The sequence below is a fragment of the Balearica regulorum genome, chromosome 2 (genome assembly GCF_011004875.1).
Source record: "Balearica regulorum gibbericeps isolate bBalReg1 chromosome 2, bBalReg1.pri, whole genome shotgun sequence".
NCBI classification, from domain to species: Eukaryota; Metazoa; Chordata; class Aves; order Gruiformes; family Gruidae; genus Balearica; species Balearica regulorum.
In genome coordinates, this window is record NC_046185.1 from 143084415 (window position 1) to 143109696 (window position 25282).

Consider the following 25282-nt stretch of genomic DNA (forward strand, 5'->3'; position numbering starts at 1 on the left):
AAAGAAAGGTGGATTTAATTCAGTAGGTGCACTATTAGGGCAGTAATATCTGGCAAGTGTGTGGAGAGAACAGCAGGAGGCAATAATTCCTTAAATTATCACAGCAAGATTTGGCACAGCTTCTTTGTTGGCACTCTCAGTTTTATTTCCTGAATTCTACTCTGAAAAAAGGAAATTAGGAACACTTGGAAGGAAGGACCAGACACAAGACATAAGACTAGAATTCCTTCAACACCACTGAGGTTGTGGAGGTGGTTGAAGATGGTTCCTTGTTTGGGTTTTTTTGTGCATGTCTTCTAATAAATTATTTCACAATGTATAAATGTATAAAATATATATAAAAAAGAACCATTCCCCTCCACACACATGTCACAGGATTTAGAGAGCAACTATCTACAAATTTTTCTCTTTCACAGCTTCCTGATGGATATTGGAATATTTCAAAATTCCAGCCCTTCCTAACTTCCTTACCACCTCTATATATGCATAAAGTCAATTCAAGAAGATGGGTAAAACACGTATGTACCTGCCTTGTCCAGGAGACAAGCTCTAAGTATTTGTCTGCCTCTGTTTTTTTCATAATCTGATGTATTTCATTGCAATATTGGCACCTTTTAATTTTCCTTTATCCCCACTAGCTGTGATGTTATCTGATTGTGTTCGTTGACATTTTAACAGCTTCTACTGTTTGCCTCCATCCCTCTAACTCTACTTGTCTCGCTTACCTGTTAACTTCATGGCCCCGGAGAGCTATTGTCATCTTTCTTTTTGCTTTTAATGCACCTTTTTGCTTCACCAAGCCTTGTGAATGGAAACTTTAACTGAGTATCTCATAATAAATACCCCTTCCTCAACACTACTATCCTGCTTACTGCAACTCTAATCTTCTGCTAGAATAACTGACTCTGCTCCTAACTCATCCATTTCACCGACTGAACATCCATCCTATTTGCCAGTCACTGCTCTGCTGCTTAAAACCATAGCCACCTGCTATACAGATTAAGCCTTCACCGGACCTCCTTTTCACATTATCAAAATTGCAGTCTTTTTCCCAACTCCTTTCACTCTCCACACTGACTCTTATTTCCTCTTGCTTGGTGGCCTCATCCCTTTAAAGGTTTCCACCCATCCTAACAATTCCTCATCCAGGTCCAGGTTCCATTACCACGTCTTCTGCCTCCCCTGCTATTCTAGTTTCATCTCATTAATCCCCAGCTCTCTATTCTCTTCACTGTACAAGTAAGAGGACTTCTGTTTGGTACTAATACTTTTCCAGTATTATCTACTGCTCCTCACCTTATATACCAAGTCAAATACCACCATGAGGAACTGATATTTTATTGCACTGTAAGCACCTAACACAACAAACTCCTAAGCCATGATGGAAAACCGTAATCAATAATGTATACATGTCACGACTTAACATTTGTTAAGTGGCTCCAGATCTTACACAATGAAAGGTGCTATTCTGTATTAAAGCTGTGGTTGAGCAGCCATAACAGTACAGCAATGTATGCCAAAGGTACACACGGCTCTCTCTTTCTGCTTACATATAAAATTTTAAAAAGTCATCTGTATCTGCTTAAATATCTATTCGGTAAGAATAATCAAACGGTTCTCTTCTGTGCTATTTTACATGCTCGTTTGCAAATACAAACTTTCTATTGCATATTGTATAAATGAAAAATTACATTTGTTTGGAAGCAACAGAAATGAGATTCTGTACATGAGAAATGAGATTCCGTATGTAAGCTTCCACACAAAAGGTCTTTAGCACAGATGGGCACATTCTAAATTTACTTTAGATGGATGATACGTCACGTTAGAACAGGCAAGGTTGAAGAGACGTCTGCAGGGACACAGCCCCAGGAAAAAGTAGGGATTAGCTTGTCAATAAAGATGTAAACAGACTGCTGTGAGGTAGCCTCATTTCTGACATTAGAAAATCTTAAATGGTTTGCTGGCAAAGAGCATGTGCAAAAATTGGGGCAGGCTGTCAAGCCCAAAATCTATTCGCTTCAGTTTTTCAGTAGTTGGTGCCTGTTAGGCAAACAGCCTCCATAACACTACAGGGTTAAAAAAAATGCACGTAAACATACAACAGTAAAACTGAATATAATTAATTAAAGTTATATCTAATACTGTAACAAGCAGACTTACTTACCTAAAGATAGACTTCATGAGAATATCAACTACATTTATATGAGACTATACCTTCTAATAGGTACATAAGCAGCATGCACAGCTCCTAGAACTTCCCTAACAAGCTGTTATAATGGACTCAACATGCAAAAGCAATTGTGACTTTAAAAAAAAAAAAAAAGGCAGGCCTAGGTTTTTGAATGAAATGAATCTGCACTTTGGTTATTTTGTGAAACAGTGTGAGTATGAAACTATTTAGAGAAGCATAATAAGCAAAGCAGCTATATAAGGGAATACTGCTAATATGGAACAGTCTGTCAATTGCTAAATCCCACTGAACAAACACTGCAGTGATGCATATGGGCAGAAGAGGATTAATGCTGTGATATAACAACCACCATTCCCCTACTGTAATTTGGTAAGTAGCCTCTCTACTCACCTGCCCTTCCCAGGTTCTGTTCTACTCTTAGAATACCTGAAGCCATATTGCACACTATTTCACTGCTGAATAACTATGGTTAAAACGATGGGGTATTGAATGAAAGCCATCCAAGAACAAAACCAGTTCTAGTAGATCCAGTGATAGAGACCAAATTCATCAATACAACAGCACCTCTGTCTCCATCAAGAACAGCCATCTGCTATCAAGGCTACCAAACCTACTAAATGAATCATTTTTTGTCCTTACCCCAAAGTTTAACAACAAAACTGGCAAGAAGTATTTTTTCTCTCCGTTATCTCATCAGGGGAAAAAATAACAGTCCAAACTAAAGGTAACCTAGAGTTTAATCTGCTGGCACCAACTTCTGCAATATTTTCAACCTGGCAGTGACACTGATCCTGCCCACAAGGCCAGGAACTCCTCATATTGACCATATATACTGAAAAAACAGATTATCTGCCTGAACAGGAGCAATTTAAGAAATGTGCTGTTGAATTTTATATTTTGTTTCTCTAAAGAGAACTAAAGGTAAGAGTATTTTCAAAGATATACCTTCCAATAATCATGTCTTTCTTACCTGCATTATCAGTTGTGAACATAGGTATTCTTCAATGTTTGCTGTTTGATACACCTTTGCCATAACTACTGTTTTTTCCAAAGACTCTCATGCTTTCTCCAGTCTCTGGCTGTAATCTTACATTCGGTACAGTAAAAATAGAAGACACTGCAAGAAAGAGTGTCAGTTCAGAAACTTTGATTTTTTTTCCCCACAAAAGAAGTAATTTAAAAATAATTAGGAAATATATATGACAAACACAACACTGAGTAAACATATACAGCTTTTACATATACCACCTATTTATGCAAGTAAGCACTGTAAGAATTCTGGAATTTATGGAAAGAAGCTGCATGTATTATGATGGAAGCTGTATGATGCAAACATTCTTAGCTGCATGTATCTTCTAAAAAAAAGTGTTGCCAGGTTGTGTGTTTACTTGTCCTGTACACTGCTGTATAATTCATATTTTCCATTTTAAAATGTCTGTTCTGAGACCATTTAGAAATAAACAAGAACGTGAAAAAATGCTACAAGGTTTTTCAATAATTTGCCATCACCTATTACATCTTCAGAATCTTGATGCCAGTAGAACTAAGCTATTTTGTTTGACTTCATTTTCTTAACTGTTAAAGACAACTAGGCTTGTTAAAAATAACCCAACAACTCAAAAAGCTTTTATATAAAGCAACGCCCTTCTGCATGAGCTAGACAAATCTTAACGATTTCCATGTAACACCAGGCAACTAATTATTAGTTGACATGATGATATTAAACACAGGGATCAAACTTCAAATGGGTAAGGACTCACACATTGATGATATGAAAACTCATTTTTACTTAGGATGCCTCAAACTGGTGGGGAAAAATCACTGACTTTTATACCTTCTGAGAACAAATCTCCATATAAAAATATCCTCAGAGAGCTGCCACTGCATGATTGCATGAGGAAATGTTAATAGACTGTTTAAAGAACTGATCAGGTCCGTAATGGTTTTCTTTGTTTTTTTCACTAACAACTAGCAAGCTTTTGGAGCTACTCTTTCTTTTGGAGCTAGCAAGTTTTTGGAGCTACTCTTTCATCTTTACGTCTTTAAAAGATTTGGCTATTGTTTTACGCACAAGATCTTCCCACTGTATTTTTGACGTCTCAACTCACATTTGTTATTCTGCTATCCTTGGTAATGTACATTATGAATGGCATATATTCTGTGCACATAAATCAGTATAAGCTCTCAAATATGAAAGCAGGAAAGGGGGAGGACTGATTTTTTTTTTTTTAATAGAAAATAACAAGTACACATATTTAGTAAAAGGGGTTAATTAATAGATTACTGCTCAGGTCTGAGATGAATGAAGACTATGTTGCTTCAAAAATTGTATGGGATTCCCAGACAAGATGTGTTTAGCAGAACTGTACAACTCTCACCTTTTTAATGTACTATTTTTAAAACCTGAAAGTGGCTAGATGTTAGACAGAGCTTATCTGGAAACTGAACTTCCAACCCAACTGACTGAAATGATGCCTTGACTTGAAACCAAACCAAACAAAAAAAATCAAAATTTTGTTTTTCACATAAACTCATTTTGCACACATTTTTAAAATAAAACACAAGATCAAAATTTTATCCTGTAAAATATTACATAGAATATAAATACTCAGTACTAAAGTCAAAATGAGAACAGAAAACTAACCACTTCTTTTTTTACTTTTTCACCACACTTTTGTGAAATACTGTGATTCCAAAGAAACAATATTTTCTGATGGAAAATCATTTGACTGATTTTTTTCATCCCTCTCTTTCTCCTCATCTGTGAGTTTTTCCTTGGTTATTAGTGCTAAATCCCCAAATTTGCAATTCAGCATTAGGACCAAATTAGACAAAATACATTCCGTGATGAATACAATGCACTACAGAGATTTGCAAAATTGCAGTGGTGTCTTGATTAGGAAGCAGTAGATTTTGTGTGTACACACACTTCTGTTGTGCATAAAGATTCAATGTGTTTATACCTACATTTAATTAACTATCAATAGCAAGTGTTTCCCAATGTAAAATATTAACACGGAGAACTAGAATCACAAAAACTGGTAATTTCACTACACAGTAAACACTTTCTCAGCTCTCCAAAATATATGACTTCTTTGTTTTGTAAATATGTTTACAAGTATATCCAAGTCATACTAAATAGAAACGATTGTAGTATTTGATACTGGGATTGTCCTTTCTTGCATCTGGATTTATGCTTCATAATGATTATCTACTAGACACAGAAATAGTCTTTCTGTAACTCAAAATTTTACTGTAGGCATTTAGAAGAACCTTGCTTTAAAATATAATGATTTTTCATCTTTATTCTCCCCCCTTCAAAAGGTTTCACTGCTCCTGATGTTTAACGTTATGCAAAGACGTGTTTCTGCCAATGAATATCGCCTTATGGTTATGCTTCTGCAAATAACCTGCTGTGAGCTGATAAAAGGATTAATGCAGCCAAAATTCTTAATCTGTGAAATTACAAATTAAATTCTCATATTAAAAATACCACCCTGAGGTATTTTTTGTGGTTTTAATTCCCCTCTGGTGTTCTGCATACATTGTGCTTGTTAATGACTAGGACAAGACTGTCTCTGTTGGCAGCCTGCTGCAGAGTGATAATGTGTAGGCATTTACTTCACTGATAGAACTGGATTTAACCACTGACTGATAAACTAAGTGGCAAGTGGGTAATAAGTCCATATTAACAGAAAAGTACTACTGCAGAATTCAGAATTCAAAATCCTGGCTAGACTAAATCACACAGTCAGAAGGATTGAGATGTCACCACTGCAGAGTGATTTTTGTTTTCCATTTAGTGGAAAAAGGATAAATGAACTGGCATTCTTGATGTTTCATTAGTCTTGAAGAAATGAATCTCTTTGCATCAGTTTCAGCAAAGGCAGACTTTCAACAGCAGCCTTAATTTACATTGCATCCTTCCCATTTTCAGCTTATAAAGTAACGCAGTCAGCAAACTGAGTGGTGGGTTAGCATGGCAGAGGAGGAAACTGGGAATCTTTTTGCAGAGCAAGGACACGGTCTACGACAGAGCTGGCGATGGACAAAAATTAATGGTGTTAGTTTGATTTTAATGTTCATATTCTACAAATGGGAGAGTGCTCTTCAGAGCAGAGTTGGGAGTAGGGTACTTGGACAGCCAGGCCACAGAAGCAGCTCAAAATGTGACTACTACAGCTATTGAGGATGGAAAAGATGAACTTTTGGAAGACAAAAGTTTTCATACTGACACGGATGTAAACAGAATCTATTGTGGATTAATATTCAGAAAGGGAGCTCAGTTTTTACAAGTAATTTTTTAAATCAGCCACAGTTACACACACGTGGACCACTGCTGCATCTCTGATCTTTTTGCCTCAGACTACTGGGTTTAGATCTTTTGCTAATGTATGTATGTTTGAAAGCAGAAAATAACACACACTGTTCTAATGCAAGCATGCTTCTCTTGACCACATTGAGTTAAAGCAAAATGCTGATTGTTATTCGCCTGTGAAACCTATTTTTAATAACAGAGCATTCTCTGAATCAAAAATATCATGCATGATAATACTTTTCCCCAGAATAAATAGTAGTGTGCTTTTACACTGGAAAAGACATGGACACATATGATAAATGATTTACAACTATTAAAGAGATAATTGACAGCATACATGATGATAGGAACATTTTTGTCAAGACAACTAGAATGCATTTTGTTTAGTAAAAGAAATAAAAAGATGTATGTAAATACTGAAAGTATTCTTAGTTAATAATATCATCTGCCATCCTCTTCTTCCACAGTCTAATTCAGCAAATTAATTGATTGTCTGCTTTGTGCTTCTCAGACTTCCGAATGCCGAGTCCTTTCTTAAAGGTTACTGTTATAACAGATAGAGATTCTGTGAATCAAACACGGCTGGATTTTTATCCTGTATGCTGCAGCTAGTTAAGAAGTACTGTATGTTATAAAGTGAAAAGCACTAAATATGTAAATTGTATTTTTCCCTTTGCTTTATGACAATTCAGATAATTCTCTTGGCTGCACACATAATCAAATACAAAGATAGCTGGCTGCAGACTGCAGAGCAGAGATAGCAAAAAAAAAAAAATCCATTTTTTTCCTGTGTCAAGCTAACTATGTTATTTCAAGCTACACAATTGCCCACGTATTTTGTGTGTGGCTGAGTATGTACATGAAGCTGTCTGCATGTGAGGGTTAACACACACACATGCATCTGTAGGAACTAGCACCTTTGTTTTTAATCAATTCGGAGGTGGTTATACTCACTGTCGGTTAACTCCCATAGCCGTGGGGGCAGATCACTGAAATACTCATGGCTCAGGGCTGCCTGTGCTGACAATCTGTTCTTTGGGAAACACTGGAGAAGTTTGGAGGCTAGATCTTCCGCGTGATTCACATAGCTGAGCCTGAAATACAAACAAGAAGGTTTCTCTGAAAAACAATCTCATTATTCTGTTTACTAATTCCATCTGCAGTCAGCACAGCTGAAACACCAAGTCTTGCGAGCCAGGATAAAGACAAAGTCTGTTTGGGAGCACTACCAGGAAAGACATTCTTCAGGTTAGGGAGTCAATTATTTCTGGATTGATAGCTCAAAATTTATACCTTTGTTACAAATATTGAGCATATAACACACCATATCACATATGCCCTGCTTAGTACGCTAAAGGATCATCAGCAACGGCATCTTGAAAGCAACTGTTTTGATTCTTCCATTTAGATTTTATTGAGCATACTCATAGACTGAAAATGTACAGCGCTGGAAACAAATGGTTATTACTATCTAAACCCATGAAATCCAAGCTTAAAATAACAGCAGTATTCATACAACTCTGTGAAGTATCAAATTTTAAAATCCAATGATGCTTAACATGCAACATATGCATCATGTTTCATAAAGACATTTGTCTTTCGGGAAGTACTGACTTCTTATTTTTTCATATATTCACACGGCAGGGGGCTGACTCTTCATTAGAGTGTTAATGCATCACAAACATTAAATTGTAAAAGTGAATTATCTTTTCTAAGCTACCTAAGGAAGTCTGAGAAAACTCATTATTTTACTGGGAGCTATATGCTTGGGAATATTATAAGAAAATACAAACTAAAAATAATAGATTTGGAGGGAAGAGAGTAAAATGGTAATCAGCGAGATGTGGCTTGGGTCTAGTAACATAAAACTGCCTCTTAAATTTCCAAAGCCACTAAAGTTATTGTAATATGCAGTCAGAAAAGAGGTGCTGAATCTTGTCGACATCATATTGCTATTATTAGAAGGTAACACTGTAAATTCAACCATGCCTTTGCTCAGTAAAGATTTCTCGTCAGGTAAAAATGCCAAAGTGTATAAAAGGTCTCCTATTTTTCAATGCACTGATTTCCCAAAACACAGAGTAGACTGCAGTCCAAAATACCGCAGTATTTGAAAAAAGATGATGTTATCCTCCAAAATCAATAATCCTACAGCATGTTTCATGCAAATGTTCATTTTTGTTCAGCTCAAGCTGACTGTCTGGAATGCTATTCAAGGAAGATGGATTACAGTTACTCTTTCATTGGGCTGACATAGCATAATTTGTACAGATCAGTGTATGCACAGGTGAAAACTATCTCTGCAACAAAGAACAGACAACACTGAAAACAGGAAATGAAAAAAAAATTGTTACTACAGTGAGAACTTTAAGTCACAAATGTCATAGACTCAACACTTTGCCCATGCCCATACATACCCATTGTGGGGAAAAAAAAAAAGTCAAAAGCATCTCTACTAAATTATGTGCTGGCATATGTATGGCATGTTGGTATTTGTAATGATTCAAAAAATATGCCACTGGCTGTCTTTTTAATTTCTAGCAATTGTACGCTAGATAGGAATTTTTGAATACTGTGCCTATCTGATCTTTTCGTGACAACTGGCAGGATATTTGTCCAGAAATTACCCAGGGATGAATTGCCCAGAAGTGCTAACCACTTTAGGACATTATTTCTCATCAGCCATAGTCTTACAGAATTCCCAGGATTAGGATTTGGAATTGCTATTACAGGTTAAACAGATGCTGAACTCCAGTGTTGCTGATGGGCATAATTTTTTCTGTTTTCATTTTCAGTTCATGACAAAATAAAGGCATCTTGAATGAAACAGTCATTGCCTATAAATTAGATTATAAATTAGGATTAACTCCTTAAACTACCAGATTGTAGAAACTGTTCCATTAAACTTTTGTGAAAATTACAGCAAAGTTCATTACAGATGACAACAAAATACCAGGAAAAAAGGCTACACTTAACAAAGAAAAGGAAAAGGGAGGGTAAACGTTCAGGAAGAATTGGTTTTAATTCTCCTACACATCCAAAATTTCCATGGACTGGTGATTACATTGAGTCTGTGAGGCCTGTCTTGTGTCCTAATCCCACCTGCACCAATAATTTGTTCAGAGGTCCTGGCAAATCTTTCACCAACATGTTTTTTTCCCCACAGAGGCAGCTGCACCCTTTTTAGGACCCATAGTAAACTTGTTCTGTCTTGAGTGAAAGCTACTGTTAAGTCAGAAAAATGAGCTCGCATAAGTAGTGAAATATTACCCTCCAATATAAGAATTGTACCATTCCTTAGCTGATCCATAGGTATAGTGAAGACGCTAATTAAGTAAGGCAAAGCAAAAGAAAAGAACATTCAAACATTAATGAATTCTGAATTGCAGGTGAAATTATGGATGATGACACCCTAGCTCCTCCATGCTCTTGAACAGAGTACTGCTGACATTTGGACTGTATTACTGGTCACCAACATACCTGGCATACTGCTAAGACTTTTTTTTAGCAAGAAAATCAGATTAACTAATATAAATTGAAAATATTTTGAGTAGAAATAGTTTAGGAAGCCAAAGTCACCTTCCCAGTTTAGAAACAAAAAAGATACCTGTTTACTGAGATCAATCAAGAAGCCAAAGATAAGTATCAAATAATCGGCAGATTATACATTAATACAATATAAATCCAACAAAAATATCTAGGGCTGCAACATAATCACATCAACTAATGAAATAATTGTGAATAAATCAGTCAAAATTAGGACCAGTTTTATAATTAATAAATAAAGGCTAAATTCATTGCACAGTCTGCAAAAACAGTTCAATCTGCTATAATTATTACATTTACCTGCCCTGATAATACTCCAAGTAGTGCTGGGGGGTGTGTGTGTGTGTGTTAGTTGTTTCTACAGTGCTTTGAAGATTCCGGTTGATACATTAGTAGTATTATGATCCCAAGCATTTATAGATTTTAAACTCAGAAGGGATCATAATGATCAAATCTCACCTCCTGCGTAATACAGGCCAAAGAAGATCATCCAAGTAACTCACAGATAAAATCATCACTTTTAGCTAGGCTCAGCTGTATCTTTAAAGTTCCATATCAAAGTTCCAGCTTTGTTTATGGAGCTTTGCACAGCAATGAAAAAAATTCTTCTCCAAAACCCATGTCTTCTGCAAAGGTCACTTCTGGAAATCAGTGGACACTGCAAAAGGCATATGTATGTGGGCTCCTAAGGTGGTTAGTCTTAAAGCCAATGCCTTAGTGGAATGCATGACTAATTTTGCTGCTTTGTTTAAAGACAAGCTATTCTTTTACTTATGAAAAATGCACTGTATGATCATGTATTTGAATTACATCTACTACATCAGAATTGTCTGGAGAAACCCATTTAGTGCATAACCTCAGTGGTTTGGAACGTCGGAACATTTGGGTTTGTTTCTTTCTTTTTTTTTATTTGCCAATAGTCTCTTTAAAATCTCCTCCGTTAAACACCAACAATTTGTCTGATGTAAGTTTGAAACACGATTCCTCAATAGGGACAAAGGCTGAATTTTCTGATGGGGTTCAGTAGTTGAGTATCTAATACAGAAAAGTTAACAAAAAGAACTAAAGAAAAAAAAAAGATTTGATTTTTAAATACACCTCCTTCAGTATGTGACAGGATGGAATTTCATACAATATGGCTTTGTGTCTAAAACATAATAGCATGTTTTGTCTCACAGCAGTTGGGCCATATAGGAACTTGGCATGCATGATATGGCAAGTCTCAATATTCACGCTTCACTTACTGTTACACTAATCACTGAGGAATAGTTACTAGCCATGACAGCATACATACTTTCAGAAAATGTGGTGTACAGCAGAATACAGAGAAACTTTTGGCAATGAGTACTAAATAATATGTAGATATTGTTTTGAGAAATATTGGGAATATTTTTACACACCTACTCTGATGACATTTGTGAAACACATTGATTTTCAACTTAATCCCAAACACTATATACGGCCTTAGCTCAAGAAGAACAAACACCGTATGAACCTGTCTCAGTTTAAACATATATGAATCTGACTAGACTTGAGCAGTTGTAAATCTCATTGGATTACAAGAATTTGATTTAATTTCAGAAAACAGGCTTAAATGTCTTTCTACTGCAGAGGAAGGTCAGTATTTGGTCAAGCAGAACATGACTAAGATCACTGAAGTTTGGTTTAAGCTCTTGAGAAAAAAAAAGTTTTGGGCATGTGCAGTGAACTTCTGAACTTGGGGTGATTTGCTTTTAAATGCAATGAAGAAGGCAGCTCAAATTCACATTAATGATTAAGACAAATGGGCATTAAAACAAATGGAGATAATATGCTGTCTATATACTCCTAACAGCACGAGGTAAATAATTCCCAAAGCAAACATCATTTACTGCGCATATTTTCCATGTGAAGATACAACTCTCACAGAGTATCATTAATTCATTTCTCGCCTGGTGTTTGCACCATGGCCTAGAGGAGTGAGGCACCTAATTCCCTTTGGAAAGCTCATCTCTGTGCTTCTTTATTCTAAGTAATCCCTTGCAACCTGATGTGCTGAAAGACAAAGCCACAGCGAACCCAAACAATCACACCATTTAGCAGAGTTTAAAGTTTAATGGCAAGAAGAGAATAAACAAAAAAATTCAGATCTTGGTGCAAATCAGACAGGCCATATGGTAACCCTCGTGGCTCGTTTCACAGAGGACACCATGGTCCCATCACCAACAAGGCCCCTGTACAGTCCCTACAGTGTCTCACTACCATTGCACTGCCACGAGGGCCATATTCCCCATTTTCACCCAAGTCTGCTCGAGGCTGCTAGTCTTCCCTCCCATATCGCAGGCTTTAGGCCTCTCCTGACACAAACCCGTGCCAATACCATATATTAGTTAACGATTTCTTTGCAAACGCATTATCTTCCAACCAGCTGATACAGACATGCCCTTAATGTGCCTTGATACTTTTGCACCTCTGAATACGCACACAACCCTACTAGCAGCAGCTACGCGGCACACAAATCGGAGCAGGGCCTACCTTAAGTAACATTTCCTTTTTACTAACTATCAACAGCCTTTTCTGTTGTTACAGCCATGCTGAGAACACCTACTGTCTTCAAAGACCTGATGTGCCAGCTCCAGTGTGCAGGAGCTGCTTCCCTAACGCCTGGTGTGCCTCCATGGAGCTGTTGCAGAGATTATTTAGCCATCATGAAACCACCTCAACAAGTGAACGGAAGTTTTGATGCGATGCTTTTAGCTTTTGATACAGATGAAGGCATAAAGCGGCACCTCAAGATGAGAATCTAACCGAGTAAAGACGTTACCATTTTTCTCAGTGTTTTACACAGAGGGTACTGAGGACTAAGACTGATGAACAAAGAGAGATAAAAGCTTTTGAAGGCTCACTGAAGCAGGGTTTTACTTGTTGCTGATCAATCACAAAATACAAAATTTTCTCCACAGCACAGTGTGGAGGTACTTCAAGCCAAACTATACAGTAAACATTACAGTCACAGCCACAGAAACCACATTTCAGTGTTAGGATTGTCCCCCACACCTGCATGGGGCTGCCAACAGCACTCCTAACGTTGTGCTGGGGTGTGCACGTTCTTTAGGAGAGGCATGTCTCCAAACACCTGACACCCCTCTTGCTCTTCCCAAACTGAGGTGCTGGCAGCAGTTTAGATTCAGAAACACTGAGCTCTCTGTAGGTGCAGGGCCTGAAAGTATGGTCTCCAGGCTCCCTAGGCCACCAGTTTAATTGTAGTCTTCTAGCTCAGTACCCCACTAGAAGTAAGATTGCCACATTAGTGCAACATCCCACTGAGGCTTCTTAGATGAGCTAGGCTGAGGCAAGTCCCACACTCATGTAGCTATACCACTCCCAGCATCTGTCCTTGCTCTGTGCTCCTGCCTGACACTGCACTCCACAGTCTTCAGACCTTCACGATTCCCGTAAGGGTGTATGAAATGATCTCTTTGGAAATTCAGAAATTAGTCTGATCCCTTTTAATTATATTACCATATCACAGCATCAGCAATCTTATCTGTTCAAGCACTGAAAAGGTGGTAAAAATGTTTATTATTAAAATAAAAGCCATGACAACCAAGTGATAAGTATTCACTGATATGGAACAGAGATAAAAGTATCAGTGTTTGACTCTTTGGTATTGCTGTTAACATAGATGTAAAAGAGGTCAGAGCCCCATTTGGAAAGCTGTGGAGGTAAGTTCATTCAGTGCATTCCAGCAGGTAATAACAAGCCTGACCCATCCAAACTAATTCTCACTTGACAGTTGCACAGACACCATTAGCTGGAAAGCAGCCAACATGAATAGCATTTCATGAAAAAAAGTGAATGTAACAAATGAAGGTTCTAATGATACAGGCAACTAGGGTTTGGGTTTTTTTCTATTTTAATTAATATAGATTTATCTCTAAGTAACTTTCATACACTTGGTAAATTTTTAAAAGAATCTACTGACCCAGTAGGTAAACTGTAATTATATTTGCAGCTCCTGAACTCCTCAGAATGGAGAATTAAGACGCTTACTTAAACTGCTCATGAGTCACGTGAGGCTTCAGAGACTCAGTTTGGTTACACCTAAGCTAGACAATGAAGTGATCCAACCTCTCGCGGCAATTCCCATTTGACAATGGCCATTAAGTTCAGTCATGACTAGATCATAAAATCATTTGTATGTGTCATCACTGAATGTAACTCAAGATAAAAACTTAGATATGAGTCCATTTCTCCCTGACACTTTCAGCGCTAGATTTGCTGAGTTTTAGTGCCCGTCTCAGATGGATTACTGTATTTCTACAACACAACACTGCTTGCGATATCCAGCTTGAAAGGTTTGCTTCATATAGGAAGCAGAACATTAACACCCTTACAGAACACACCTTTAAAAATTGAATTTGGTTGATTTGAGCTTTAAATGTTAAAGAGAATCAGCCAATATACTACAGACTTAACAGTCCCTCTATAGCCTGACATGCACCTGGGCTGGCTCTTGCTCTGATGCCTCAGAATAAATATGCTGGGCTATGAAACCTTCCAAAGAAAACTGGTGCCAACTAAGAAGAGCTTAGAGCATGGAGATAGCCAATACTGTTCATTGACAATATTGCACATATTTCCCCCACTTGTTCTATACCATTTTGATACAGAACAAGGTTTACATTTGATGCTAGGTATCTTCTTGCCAGGATAATGTATGCTGGAGTGTCAAATGAAGCAAGAACTATGGAGTCTGCATGGCAGACATTAAAGAGAAGGAAAATAAGCTTATTTAAACAGCAAACATACAATATATGTCCAGTGATAACATACTCTAATCTATTGAGAATGTGGCTTTCTGTGATATGATAATGTAACTTCCTCAATTCCTAGGAATTCTGAGGTTGTGATATTCCAGGTAACATGACTGCTGGGTACAGTGTTCTGCTACTGTTTAAAATGACAGCTAATTCTTTAAACTAAAAGAAGAATATCTGAAGTATTTCACATTATTTCACTCAGTTTTCAGCAGTTTCTGTCAGATACAGGTATTTCCCAGAAAAAAGTATTTCCTAAGAAATTTTAATCAGAAAATGCGTTATCATTTTGCCCCAGAAAGAATTTAGCAATTACTTCTTTTTTATTTTATATGCCACCACCAATAAGCTATTTTAATTCTTTCAGCATCTCAATTAGCCCAGTATTAAAAATATTAATTATGGAAGACAGTGTATTACTTACACCACAGCAGACTAATACTGAATATGCTAGATTTATAGTTTACTGGAAGATCTTTGCTTGCTGTAAGTGTAATTAATGAAGAACAACAACATGGTGGCAACATCTAATCAGAAGCTTTTGATTATTTTGAAATTCTTTAAAGGGCATGAATCTTCTGATGGAGGACAGTGTTTTTAAAGGCCTTCTTCGTGCATCTCAGCAAGTCGAACAGAGTATCTTCGGAAAATAAATAGAGCTAAAAATAATTACTAACACCCCAATCATTTTATGAGCTATTATTTCACCAGAAAATGGAGAAAATATATCTTTAATCCTGAACAAAAACTCTTCAAGGTTTATGTTCTCTATAAACCTTTCACTGAGAACTGAAAATATAAGTTAGTAATGCAATAAATGCCCTAACAAATATATCAGATTTTTCACTTAATGCTTTTTACAGGCTTAAACCAAACTGAGTGAAAGAAAATCACCTTTTACAGTCTGACTCTTAAAGGAAGAATGCCTTTCTGTTATGCTTTTTAAAAGAAGGCATGGTGAATTTATATCAACTTCACTGAATCTTGGGGCATGATAAAAGGAAGAAAATACAGCAGCGGAGTTAACATTCCATAGCATTCTTTCTTCACATATTTATTTCCTCACTGGCTGGACATAAGCCAAAAAAATAAAAAAAGGAGGGAATAAACCACCCCCACCCCCACCCCCCCAAAAAAAAACCCAAAACCAACCCATAGAAATAGCTGAAATAAACCTTTGGCACACAACACAGTCAAAGCTTTCTGCTTTTCCTCCTCCCACTCTTGACAACCTGGATTGTTTCTCTCCAAAGAAATCCAAGCAAAAAAATACTCCAAAGAAAAAACAACCAAACTCTGAATTTAAAATTTTTCAGTGGGTGCAGCCACTAGGGCAGTAAATAAAGTTTCCTGTTGTCCCTTATTAAATGACTACAGAAAGAAAAAACAGATGCTTGTTCTGGATCTATCACCTTCTGCAAACTAAAGAAAAAAAACAACCCAGAACTAAGTTCTAGTAAACAAATATTAGCACTGCCTTATCAATCTCTGCGTTCTTGTCCGATATTTTATCATCTTGGGTTTGAGAAGTCTTAATTTCATTCTAATGTAAATAAGAACTGGTCTGTTTGCACAGTACTTAAACAAGAATTTGCTGCAAGGTTGCAGCATGCAGCTAGTGCCCCAAGAAGGGTGACCTCGCTTTAGTCAGTGAAGCCAAAGATCATTTATCACAGTTAACCTACAAATCATCTGTCTCGCTAGGGCCTCAGATCCATCAGCCACATGGAAGCAGCTACTTGTCCTGTCCTCCCACAGCTCCCTAAAATATCGGATGGGTCCGATCTTTTCTATTACTGTATACCTCTCAGCTAATAAAATACATTTTTATGGATATGGAATGAACAGGAGTACTTTGTATTTATTTATACAGCTCATTAAAGGTGGATAGAGATTTGGAGGCAGAGAGAATGCCCCAAGCCTAGAAAGCTCAGGAAGACAGACCCCAGGCATATTCATGTATTTAACTTTATGTATATGAGTTGCCTGGCTGAACCCAATGAGACTAAGCAATTACATACAAGTAGGCATCCTGGTCTTTTTGCAACTATGGTCCTATGCTAAGATGTGGAAGGGAAACGATGCAGAGCTAGTCAACACTGAGAGGAGGAGACCAAGATCGTTATAATGACAGCATACAGGCAATATATTCAAAGCTATGCAGTCAAAAATACTTTATTATGTTTTATTATATCTATATATTTAGACAGACTACAGAACTACTCCCTGACACTGAGGTACTTGGTTCAGGTGACATTAGAAGAGATCACAGGACAGGAAGCCACATTCATACCAGCACTGTAGTTCTCCAGATTCACTCTCCCGATTTAGCACACCACTCTTTCTGTTTACATTAGTGGAGATGAGATAGATAGATATTTTCTAAAGGGAACGTTAGGCCATCTTCCAGTAGGGAGAAGCTGGCAGACCGAAAATCCAGAGCCTGATACCAACAGCAGTAATACTTGTTAAGAGACAAATATGCTTGTGCCAATCTGTTAAAAGAAATCTGAATTTGACTTTGAACTTAAACAGGGATAAAAACAAGGGTAAGCATTCAAGGGTTTCTTAGGCACAGAGACCATTGCAGAAGGAAAAAACAGTGATCTCTCTCTAGTATGCAATTTGGGGAAAAAGTAACATGATTTCGAATTGAGGGGTTTTTTAAAAAGTGAAACACTGCCTATCCATACGCACCTGTATTGAAGTGTCTTTTTAAAAAGTTGCTTGGAGTTAACACAATAGTTCATGCCTTTTATGCTGTAAACAGGTCGCAGATGAATGACCAAACCACAAATTCCATATATTCTAGCTATCAATTACTGAAATATGTGGATTTTAAGTGCTTGCATTCACATATGTGTGAGGATGCAGTGCTATCTGACACTCAGAAATTGGCTTGCAGTAGGGAAGGTCTCAATCATGAACTATTTTTGCAAATCCTAACCTGTCAAAGTAGCATGAAAGAGACAGCTAAGCAGGGAGTTACTGCTATTTAAACATAAATCAGCATAGGCCATTTAAGAACTAAAAATCAAAATTGTTATGTATAATAGTGACCATTAAAGGTCAGATTTCCCAAAGAGCCAACTATCACTAAAACCTGACTGCCAGTAGAGCTCAGGCCACTTCTAATAACCCAAAATAAGCAGGTGGATTTTCAAAAGATTTTGTACATGTGGAATCGTGGAATCCATGGAGCTCTGCGACATAACTGGTCATGTTCGCTACCACCGAAGCAGGATGGGCAGGTAAAGAAACATCTGGGTCCCATTTTTCAGGTCCTAAGGATATTAAGCTGCTGTAAAAGCAGGCATTTGAGGCAGACAAGGACTAGTCCTAGCAGCTTCCAAACTGAGAACAAGAAGCCTGGAAAAAAGGACCACAAATAAGTGGTAAATGCACTATCTGGGCACAAGCTGATTCCCAGAAAGGGAGACAGCAGATGGGAGTCTGCCTGAAGTATCTAGGGGACAGGAGAAGGTCTAGATGTAAGAGATCACTGACATAAGAATAGGTAACAGCAGTAAATATAGAGTCTTGTGAAGGAAGAGAGGAACAGGCATAATTATGGAGGATTTGAAAAGGACAAGAAGGAGGTCAAAAATGATGGAGTGAAACAGCGAGTGTTAGGAGGGGAGCTAAACAACCCACAAAACCCCCCTGAATGTACTGGTTGCTTTTTATACGATCTGAAGAAGGGTGTTGGTCAGGAGGGGACATGAGAAATTTATTACAATAATCAAGATCTGAGTGACAAAGTTGTTTGGGGATGGAAAAAATGGTTCTTGGAAAAGCTGGAAAGAAAAAATAATTGTAAAATGTATATAGCAGTCTGTCTGGATGCACGAGATAGGAAAGGAAAGATCAAAAACATCCCTAAGGCTTCAGGCCTAGGTGACAAAGAATGCTAGCATGACAGTGAGAGGAGAAACTTCACTGGGAACATGCTCAAGTGTGCATGGGGCAGGGAACAGTAAGAATCTCTCTGTTGAAGCCTGTATCACCAAATTAAGAAGGGCTAGGGAGAGAGCCTGACCACTCAACTACCGAGTGGCCACATTGCCCCCTGGATTATTTTGGCCCATGCCAACTAGCATTCTCCAAAACCACTCCTAGACACAGTTCAGGGAACAATCCATGCCAGGAACCATTGCCAAAAGGCAGCATGCACCAGCCTCCTACAAGCAGGGTGTGCAATATATTACTTTCAATCTTATGCCAGAAAATACAATTCTCATGGTGTGCAGCATTGGTCTTACGCTATTTTGGAAATTTTGGATTAAAAACCTATTTAATACTGAACACCCCAAAAGGAATAATTGCACCTGCAGCTGCAATGGGACCACACAAAGTGCACAGGAGATGCATGCCCAAGTGTTACTCAGTACAGCTGTAGCTAAGGTCTGCCACATGGCCTGGGGGCCAGAAGACAGTCCCTGGCTCTGCTTTAGCCAGCAGTATATACGTAGGCTGTATCTGACAGAAAAATGATATTCACCAAAGACTATCTGTCAACATCTCAGGAAAGATTCATGCCCTTGTGGTTGCAGAATAAAGCTTGACTCAAGGGCACTTTAAGGATCAAATATGAAAGAAATAAAAAGAGCATGACACTATTCTACAAAAGTCATAATGCTGAAGGAAGGCAAATAATAATATGAAGTGTGATTTTTTATGTCAGGGTGGTGAAATTAGTTTGAGGCACACTAACACTACACAGTAGTAAACAGACCAGTAAGATTGCTACAGAATCTAACCAAAGAAGGCAATGCAAAAATGATGGTCCATTCTTAACTCGCAATGGTGTCAGAGAGAAAAGCATAAATTCCATCTATTTTCACTAGATTTCCTTGGATTTTGTAAGTTTGGGTCCAAACAATAGTAATATTTTAAAATTATTCTGGATTCCTAAACAATAGGAACAAAAAAACCCAAACAATATATTTATGAGAATGTGACAGAAGTAAAAATTTTATTTTTCCATTTAAATTCTTTGCAGTAAGATTCTGAGTTCATAAATCCAACACGAAAAATTAGAGGTTTTATTCATTTGTATTTTCAGTCTCCTATTGCAGCAGCAATCATAAAACAAACACAGCTGGCATCTTTATTATTTTATTCACTGAAGGATTTAGCTGGACAAACATCACAAAGATGGTGGCTGCTTTCATTGAATTTATGATCAAATATGCTCCAGCATAAGATCAACTCTGTAAGATCAATTATTATGAGATGTGAATAATTTAACAGCAAGTTGTCTATTTGTAAATCAGATCTTACGGATATAAATTCAGCTGAGGTGGCAGACAGTGGATATACACTGTAGTATTCTTTACATTATTTAAAAGGATGCAGATTTTTTGTGAATCACATTTAATGATAAATATTGTCATTTATATTTTGGTATCCAGCTAATTCAGACAAACAACATTTCAAAACTGTATTTAAAACTTCAGTTAAATTTATCTTAATCAGGAAAGAACTTAACTGTTTTAGTGATGTCTTTCAAAATCACAGAATATATCTTCTATAAAGGCTTAATTAAAAACAATACACAGACTACCATCACCATCATTTTATGGGTTTTTTTCCCATAGATTCTCACCAGTGTCTGTTGTTCAGCATAATACCAGGAGAGTTATAATTTTAACGCAGAATGTGTGCCTTAGGATACGGGATTGACTCGATGCCTAAAAGAAAAAGGTCAGCTCCCTTTGGAACCACTTGCCTCTTTGCCCTCCAGCAATGACAGGTGCACCAGCCCTGTGCCGACGCTTGTTACTCGCAGTCTATTGCTGAAGATATATAATCTAACCTCTCCATTTTAATGCATCAGCAAGGATTATTGTCTCCTGGCTTCCCATTTTGACACTCAGGTCAAGCAGGCAATGAGCATATGTGCATGATGATCTGCCTGCAGCCAGCATCTTTCACAAATTCTCAAACAATAGCTTCACATTTTCTGAGCGAAGAAGTTATTTAAAGAAATCACTAAATTGAATTACGAAAACTGTTTGGCTAGCAAATAACTTCACATTTTGAAACAAATCATTGTTTTCACTAGTCTCCTATAATGCCGTGTGTTTCTGCATCACTGTTGCAAAACAACTGCATGAAAAAGCAAAAATTCTTGTTTCTCTGTCCTATATTGCAGGAAAGAAGTCAGAAACCTGAAGGCAGATACATGAAGCACCACAGCCAGAAACGCAGGAAAGGAAGCAATTAAGATTTTCTTGGCAAAATTGGAATGAATTCTGGGAGACGGTCACAGGAGATTCTCAGGAATGGCAGTATCTGAATACCTATGACTGCCATCTTACCGCAGAAAAGGCGGTGATCAAAATTACACTGAAAACTCACATCAAATCATCATAAAATTCAGTACAATAAGTACTTGCCTAAGGTAAAGATACTTTGTGATGTTTTTACCACTGCAGAAACCTTAACTGCTGTCTGTAAGTCTTTGGCTGGCAACAGAGCCAAACGGCATGGGTTTTGAGATTGGCTTAAACGAGCTGCAGAGGTGACAAAACGCAGTAGAATTAGTCATATTATTACACTTATTACCTGTCTGCACCATCTCCCAAAATTATATACATTTCTGAGACCCTAAGATGAGAATCAAAGGAACTGCTGAGTTAAAGAAAAATTATCTGTAATACATGACAAAAAGCAGTGGGAAATATCAAGCCACTTAAGCCAATAGCAGTTGCTTAGCACTAAGCACTTCTGAATGTCAGCCCAGTTCTTAAGGTGCCTATCATTTTGGAAAAATCTTGCCTTTAATGGCTACACACAAATAATGAGAGACCCAGCAGTAAGGTCTACTTCACTTACATTACTGCCTTCACAGTATGTCTTCAATTCCTCAGACAAATATTTTAAAAACACATCTCAGAGAGTCCATTTTGTCAGCAATGTCATTATCTGGAGAAAAAAGTTTTCAGCAGAGAGGCCAACAGTACAGAACTCCAGCAAGAGCGCAGAATTAGGAATGTGAGGATATAATGATGCCTGGTGCCTCTGATCAGAAAGTATTAGACTTCAAACCAAAAAATGAACGCAGACACTACGGCAACATATGAGTAACAGACTACCAAAAACATAATTCTGAGAAATTAATAAAACGTTGGCATGTAGAAATGCATAAGGAAAAAGAACAACTGGAAACATCTGAAAAGAGTTGATCAGTAAGTACTCAAAAAGGTTAATGAAGAACATACTTGGCGGGGGGGGGGGGAAGCATACCTGGAAACACCAAATAAACATGTCTATCTGATATACGTCTCAATATCTCAAGGAATTCTTAAGGAATTAGTGAGGATAGAGAACAAATGTAAGGCACCTTTAAAAGTCTTTCCAGGAAATCTACACAAGAAGAGCTAGTTCTCTTTCCTCATTTGTCTTTACAGGCTTATTACTATAGATAAGTTACTATAACATTAGCTAATTTTGCTCTGCATTCTCAAGTATTGTACTAGACTTATAAAAAAAAAAATTAAAATACACCTACTTCCTTTCTGGTTTTCAAATAAGGAAGAGAATCTTGGCAAATATTTGCTGGATGTCAACACACAATATAGAAGCAAAATATAGATAAGAGAAGTAAAACATAGACAGCATAGTCTATTAGTTTTAGGAAAAAAATGAGACAAAATGGCAGTCAAAAGAAGAGATGATTAATGAACAAGACATCAGATAAATTGATTATTTTTAAAAGTGTACTTAATAATTGGTGGAAAAGAGTGATAAGAGACAATGTTTGATGCGATTTCTCTAAATAATCTTGCTCTGTGGACAAACTCCAAAGAGCTGGGATGTGATACACTATTGCGTAGACTGAAACCTGGCTGCCAGACCATAAGCAAAGGGTAATGATGAGTGGCAATGTACTGAGTTGGAAGGGAAGTGTCCAGCTGTGTGCCAGAGGGATTAGTGTTAGTCACAGTTTTATTTAACATCTTTATTAATGAACTGGACTAAGGGATACACTGCATACTGAATCAATTCTTAGATGAAACTCAATGTTGAAAACACCATAGAAGACAAAAAATTTGTACAAAGAGGCTAACAGAAGTGAGATATGTGGGCAGAAAATCTACAAACAAGATAGAGGAGAGAGAACTACAAACAATTATTTCCAGGGAAAAAATAACTGAAAATATGGATAGATTCAGAGATAATAATGCCAAACTCTAGTCCAATGCCAGAAACTGAATTAGATGTTGCAGAAGACAACAAAGAACATCCATGTACGGTGGGACTGTATTTTCACAGCTGTCACCAATGGGAAAGGTGCAGGAGGGTAACAATGTAATTTCACTAACACAGAGTTATTAGTACTCTGAAAAAGAGGACAAAGGCTTTTGTGGTGCTGTTTAGGTTTATTAATATTTTATCTGGACCAAGATGTAACACAATACATAAAGCTTAACAATATAATTATAAAGAGGGGGAATTTAGAATAAAGCAAAAAGAAAGTGAACGTCGGGATAAACGTTCTAACAAGGAAGTCTGTTAGGAATATTTTTAGAAGTTGCAACATTTGAGCAATTTACAATTGTTCCAATTTGAAGGAAACAGTCAAACCTAAACTGTAAAGATTTCTTCATCTTGGCAAAAAGATAAATAGAGAAACTCCAGAGATCTTGGTCACTGCCTTCAATCAGCATCATATAATTAATTACCACAAAGCTGACAGACCCCGCAGTGCATCTCCGCTCAGCACCGACCGCCCCAGAGCCGGGCTGAGAACTTTGCCTCTCCCACTCGCGCAGCTGAGCCCCTTCGCGGTGCCAGAAACGTGTAACACGGTACCGAGTAGGTGCAACGTACAGTAGCAGACACACACACACAAAAAGGCACTTGACGTGTAAACAAGCCGCTCCCACCACCCTCAAAGTAATTTAATAAACCCCGTGAAGTAGCGAAATGAACAAAGAGCAGCGCGAGGAAAGCCCCCGCCTCACAGGCCGCGAGCCCCTGCCCGCCTCCCGCCAAACACCCAGCCACGCTCCGGCAGCTCGAGCGCTCCCCCTAGCGCACGCAGCGCTGACGTACCGCCGCGGACGCCCACGCGCCGCCGCCCTCGCGCTCCCGCCCCCCCAGGGTGTGTGTTCACGACCCACAGCTACTGCGCGGGAGGGGTCAAGCTGTTTTGTTTTTATAAAGATAGCGTAATAAATTTGCTATCTGGTGAGTGACTCGGTGTTTGTGTCGCAGGTTAACCCGGGTTTCGTCATGATGTGATTCCTGAAGTCCCTCAGGTAAAAGGTAACGACAGATAAAGGGGTATTTGTGGGAAATATGAAACAAGATGGGAAATTAGAAATGGGTTTTTTTCAGTACAGCGGTATCACTGCAAATCTTCAGGAGACAGAGGCAGGTTTACGTGCCTCTAAATCACAAATACTTCTAAATACTTCTTTAAACTAAAAGAGGGTCGATTTAGATGAGATGTTAGGAAGAAACTCTTTACTGTTAGAGTGGTGAGGCACTGGAACAGGTTGCCCAGAGAGGTTGTGGATGCTCCATCCCTGGAAGTGTTCAAGGCCAGGTTGGATGGGGCTTTGGGCACCATGGTCTAGTGGAGGGTGTCCCTGCCCATGGCAGGGGGGTTGGAACTAGATGATCTTTAAGGTCCCTTCCAACCCAAACCATTCTATGATTCTAAATCTTTTCATTTTGTGTCCAGTTTCCATCCTTGCTCCCCCCAGCATGATTCCTTACTGTTCCTCAAATGCGAGCGAGGGGACAGCCCTGGTGCGACCTCCCTGTACTCAAACTGCACATGGTCGTACACTGATAATCCATCTTTTTTTTGCACAGGTATAGTTTTAAATCCTTATTGCATAGTTTTATCCATCAGAAAGGTTTTAGTGACAACATTAAAGCTTTTTGTTCCTACTGTGCTTGAAACCTTGAATATTCTTTCAGTGGCACTACAGACTACATTGCAATAAACAACGCTGGTGAAGGGACAGGAGGTGGAGGGGATAAAAGTGACAATTAGGAAAGAGTTTTGTCTTTAGTCAAAACCCCACTAAGGCAAAGATTTTCTTAAAACAGACAACAGAACCCCAAACCAAAACCCCTTCCTGAGTCTCTGCTCTAAACAGTTCCATAGTCTGTGACATGCTTGAAATGAAACACAGACTCAAAATACATGGACTTATCTCTATTCACTCACTTTGCTTTCTTCAGGAAGTTTTCACTGAATAACGGTCCCAAAATAGGCCAGTCTGTCCTGGAATGCAACTTTTAAACACTCTGGCCTCAGGAAGGGAGGTCTCAAGTACAGAGGCCATCTTGTTAAAGGAAGAAATCCCCAGCAGTGGGACTAGCTGTGAGAATAAAGTGTTATTTATAGAATAAATACTGCCATGTTGGGGAATTACGAAGTAGTAGTCCTATTTATGCAGAGCA

General features: G+C 38.0%; 1 protein-coding gene across 5 annotated transcripts in view; it reads right to left on the reverse strand.

Moving 5' to 3' along the window:
- Nucleotides 1-25282, reverse strand: part of CDK14 (cyclin dependent kinase 14) — a 320956-nt gene that overhangs the window by 62934 nt on the left and 232740 nt on the right. For all 5 annotated transcript variants that reach the window (XR_012834151.1, XM_075746221.1, XM_075746218.1 and 2 more), the window contains 2 exons: nucleotides 7464-7603; nucleotides 3162-3308 (listed from right to left, as the gene is read on the reverse strand). Coding sequence is in view for 4 of the 5 variants with exons in the window: in XM_075746221.1 (XP_075602336.1) it covers nucleotides 3193-3308; nucleotides 7464-7603 (256 nt within the window). In the remaining variant the exon portion in view is untranslated. The remainder of the gene's footprint in view (nucleotides 1-3161; nucleotides 3309-7463; nucleotides 7604-25282) is intronic.